Below are 4,532 nucleotides of genomic sequence, written 5' to 3' on the forward strand. Positions count from 1 at the left end.
GGGGTGCCTTGGTATAGCTTTTTTCTCTCTTTTCCCTTCACTCATTAAACTACCTTTGAATCTACATGTGACTTCTCACTTCTTCCCATCCTATGCTCTCCCCTACTCTGCTGGGGAAGGAGTCAGCGGGAGTCTGGGTACTGGTTTAGCTGCCAGCCAGGGCCAACCCACCACAACAGCTTATTTTATTCTTATCACAATAAAAAAAGTTCATAAAAATGCTAGTAGCCTTCCAGCATTGAAGTGAAACCTGACACTTCTACATTACCCTCAAGTATTTTATTTATAAATTAGTTTAAAGTAGCAGCCTGCCAAGGGGTCTATTCTAGCTTTACCTGAGCAGTGGCTGTGTTCCAGACGCACAACCCATTGCGACTCACGGGGAAAGCGCAGTGATGGTGACTGCACGCCAGCTGAAAGAGCGGCTCCGGCAGTTTGCCTTTAAACAAGTGCTTTTCGCGGACAACGTCAGGATCGCGGCTTCCTCCAGAGGCGCAGCCGGCCCAGGCGCCCTCCATCCTGCGGCTGCGAACGGCCCCGCGGCGGAGCCGGATCACCGGGGCCGCCTTCCCCCGCCGGCTGCGTCCTGACCCCGGGGGCCCACGGCTCACGGCCCCGCTCGGGGCTCCCTCCCGCTGGGAGGCGGAGAGCCCCGGCCCCGGCCCCGGCCCCGGCCCCGGCCCCGGCCCCGGCCCCGGCCCCGGCCCCGGCCCCGGCCCCGGCCCCGGCCCGTAACCAGGGCAGCGCCGCCGCTGACGGGAGGCCGGGCGGGACAGCCCTCGGTCGCCCGCAGAGCGCGGCGGACCCGCGGGGGCAGCCGCTGTTCCCTCACCGGGGCAACATGCCCCGGGGCTGCTTTCTGGCTCTCCAGAGCGATGTCCAGGGCTGCACAGAAAGCAGCATGGCCAGAAGGTCCAGGAGTGTCCCACCCGTGTCCCACTCGTGGGACGCCAGCTGTAGCACTGCGCCCAGCGCTGGGGATCCCAGCACAACACAGACATTGGAGCGGGACCTTAAGGAAGAGGTGAACATCTCTCCTGTAAAGACAAGAAGAGATACTTGGGTTCTTCACAGAAATCACAGGGGTCAGAATGGGTCAGATTGGAAGAGACCATGGTGCATCATCTGGGTCAATTTCCCTGCTCAAGCAGAGCCATTCTAAAGCACATGGCACAGGAATGCATCCAGACAATTGTTGAATATCTCCACATTCATATCTTGAGAGAGATTCCACAACCTCTCTGGGCAATCTGTTCCAGCAGAGGTCACTTGCACGGTTCTTCCTCATAGTCAGGTGGAACTTTCAGCCTGGAAAAGAGAAGGCTCTAGGGGCACCTTATAGTCACCCTGTGAATATATAAAGTGACCATATAAGAAAGACAGAGACAAACATTTTACCAAGATCTGTAGTGTCAGGATAAAGGGCAAAAACATTAAACTAAGAGGGGGTTGATTTGGATTGGACAGAGGGGGCATATTTTTTACAATGCAGGTGGTGAGGCACCAAGAAAAACAAACCTTCTATTTTCCCCAAGTTTGTGGATGATGCCAATTTGGAGGGAGCAGTCAGAAACAAGCTGACAAGAATTTTGTGGAGTCCAACAAGAGTAAGTGGAATCCCACGTCTAGCACAGAGTAACTCCGTGCAAGATGAAATGCTGAAGGATGAAGGGGCTCTCCAGAAAAGGATCCAGACATCCTGCTGGACAAGCTGAATATGAGCCCCCACGGTGCCCTTGCAGCAGAGGCAGCCAACTGCATCCTGGGCTGTGTTAGTAATAGAGAGTAGCCAGCAAGTTGTGGGAGTGATCCTTCCCCTCTATTTGGCCATGCCTGCAGTGCTGTGTACAGTTTTGGGGGTTTTGTTACAAGAAAGATCCTGACATACTGGAGCAATCCTAGTATAGAGCAAGAAAAATGGTCAGGGAGCTGGAGAAAATGCTGTACACAGAGAGGCTGAGAGAGCTGAGTCTCTTCAGCCTGGAGAAGAGACAGCTGAGACTTTATTGTTGCCCACAACTACAAAATTGGAGGATACAGGAAAGACAGACTTTTCTCAGAGGCACTCAGTGATAAACTGGATCCTGGGAAAACCGAATTAGGGTCATACCAAATCAGTATTTAATTTTTTAAAATATCATGACAGTGGTTGAATATCAGAACAAGTTTCTGAAGAGAGGTTGTGGATCTCCATATCTCGTCTTGTCCAGGAGTCAAATGGACATGACCCTGAGCAACTCAATTTAATTAGAACTATTTTGAACAGGAAGGTGGACAAGAGGAGTCCAGAAGTCCCTTTCAACCTGAGTTAAGATTTTATGACCAAGTTTTTGATCTGCATCAACTTAAACCGTTTTGATGCAGATCAGTCAATATCAGCCTCAGCTTCTTTTTAAACAGATACTTTCTATAGGGATGTCTTAATTGTGTCTGTCTGTAATTAACACTACAAGCATTTTTGCCCTATATAAGCATCTGATATATATTATCACTGACAACATAGTCCTCTGTGCTTGTTAGTTTTGCCTGGACAAAGTACCAGTCCAAATTCTCTTTAGTGTGTGCATGTGAATTTGGATAAAGCCACTCTATTGAGAACCAGCTACACAGAGGCAACTCAGTGTACTGCACATGACACTGTTTTTCTGAACTGTGACTTGTGGATGGGAATATTAGAGAAAATTTTATTGTTATTATGCTGGTGACAATTTTCACAAGCAATACAGTCATGAATGTGTTATGACAGTTTAGTCATTGGTAAAGAAAAATAAATGCTGACACAGCAAAAAGAGTGCTGTTCTGACACGCAACCAACCCCTGGGAATCTTAAAGAACTTGTTCTGAAACATGTTGTGTCTCTGCAACTGCTTCTAGGCAGTTAAGTACTCTTTTTTACAATTTTCACTTGATTTTACTTTCACCTTTCAATGTTTGTACCTATGATACTTTCAACAATCTACTACCCATAATAACTAGTAGCAATCCAAAGAAGTATCAGAGATCTTGGACTGGTTTCTTGACTGATCATTATTGACATGTAAATGTGCAGGAAGAATTTTATACCTCACCACACCCCCATGAAACACCTCTGACAATTATTTTTTATTTTTGTTTCCTTGGCTCCACATGTTCCCACACCTTGGGTACCCACCTATCTCAAATCACAGAACCACAGAACCAATTAGCTTGGAAAAGATTTCTGAAATTACTGAGTCCAACCTATGACCGAACACCACCATGTCAACTAGACCATGGCAGTAAGTGCCATATCCAGCCTTTCATGATACAGTATATACTATATATATATATATATATATGATACAGTATATACTATATATATATATATATATATATATATATATATATATACAAGGGACAGTGACTCCAGCACCTCCCTGGGGAGCCCGTTCCAGTGTCTAATCACCCCTTCTGTGAAGAATTTTTCCTGGTGTCCAACCTATACCTCCCATGGCAAAACTTGAGGCCACCACCTCTTGTCTGGCTATTTGTTGCCTTGGAGAAAAGACCAACCCCAACCTGGCTACAGCCTCCTTCCACATGGTAGACAGTAATAAGGTCTCCCCTGAGCCTCCTCCAGGATAAACAACGCCAGCTCCCCCAGCTGCTCCCTATAGGACAAGTGTTCCAGATCCTTCACCAGCTCCATTTCCCTTCTCTGGTCTCACTCCAGCACCTTCAGTGAAATTGACATCTATGTGGAAAATGAAAGACTGCTGGAAATAACAGTTCCTTATCATATCATGCTTTTGTGTCCAATAGTATATTTGTAGTGGTCTCAATACTCAATCAGAAGAAGAACTTTAAAAATGAGGTCTAGCAACTATAATATTTTAATGTTTTAAGCAGAATAAAAGTCTTTATACAAACAAAACTGATTTCAAAAAAGCTAAAATTTATCAGAACGTGCATTTGGCAGTCTTATGCAGCCAGTTTGTTTGAGCTAGGAATGAAGAGAACAAGTTACATGGGTGTATGAAATTAGAGGGCTTTGAAGATAGAACATTAGCTCAGCACAGGGCCTTGGGGTACATACACAGGCTCTCTTGAATCTCTCAGTACACAAGGCACTCCATGTAGATTTTTGTTTTTTTCAAACTTTCGCTCTTGCTTATGATTTTAAGCAGCTCAGCCACGTCAAGGTAACTGTCGAAATCAATGGGTATTCAATAACGGTGTGTGGTATATTTTCTGTCATACTGCTTTTCTGTTCTGTGATCTGAGGTCAGGTTTATGCCGACAGTCAAATAAACTGTCACTGACCCACGAAGGGACACCTATCCTCCAAATTCCAGTCTCAGCGCAGCTGAAGGACGCCTACTCTAATGTCAGGCTTTCGTGGCGAAAAGCGCTTCCCACGGCGTACCAAGCTCTCCCCGTTCCGCCCTCGGTGCCTCCCCGGCCTCCCCAGGCCCTCCCCTCCCCTCAGCCGCGCTCTCGCGATATCGGGGGCGCGGCCGTGCCCGGGGCGGGGCGGGAGCGCCCGGCGGTACCGGTGGCGTTCGGGGGCGGTG

The 4,532-nt window shown here is 47.5% G+C and overlaps 1 protein-coding gene across 1 annotated transcript in view; it reads right to left on the minus strand.

Annotated features, from left to right (window-relative positions):
- The window catches only part of WDR27 (WD repeat domain 27), a 91,826-nt gene extending 91,223 nt beyond the window's left edge, over positions 1 to 603 (minus strand). The window contains exon 1 of the mRNA XM_036381445.2: positions 336 to 603. Coding sequence (XP_036237338.1) covers positions 336 to 518 — 183 coding nt within the window. The 5' untranslated portion in view covers positions 519 to 603. The remainder of the gene's footprint in view (positions 1 to 335) is intronic.
- Positions 604 to 4,532: the final 3,929 nt, after the last annotated feature.

The sequence above is a fragment of the Molothrus ater genome, chromosome 3 (assembly GCF_012460135.2).
Source record: "Molothrus ater isolate BHLD 08-10-18 breed brown headed cowbird chromosome 3, BPBGC_Mater_1.1, whole genome shotgun sequence".
NCBI lineage: Eukaryota > Metazoa > Chordata > Aves > Passeriformes > Icteridae > Molothrus > Molothrus ater.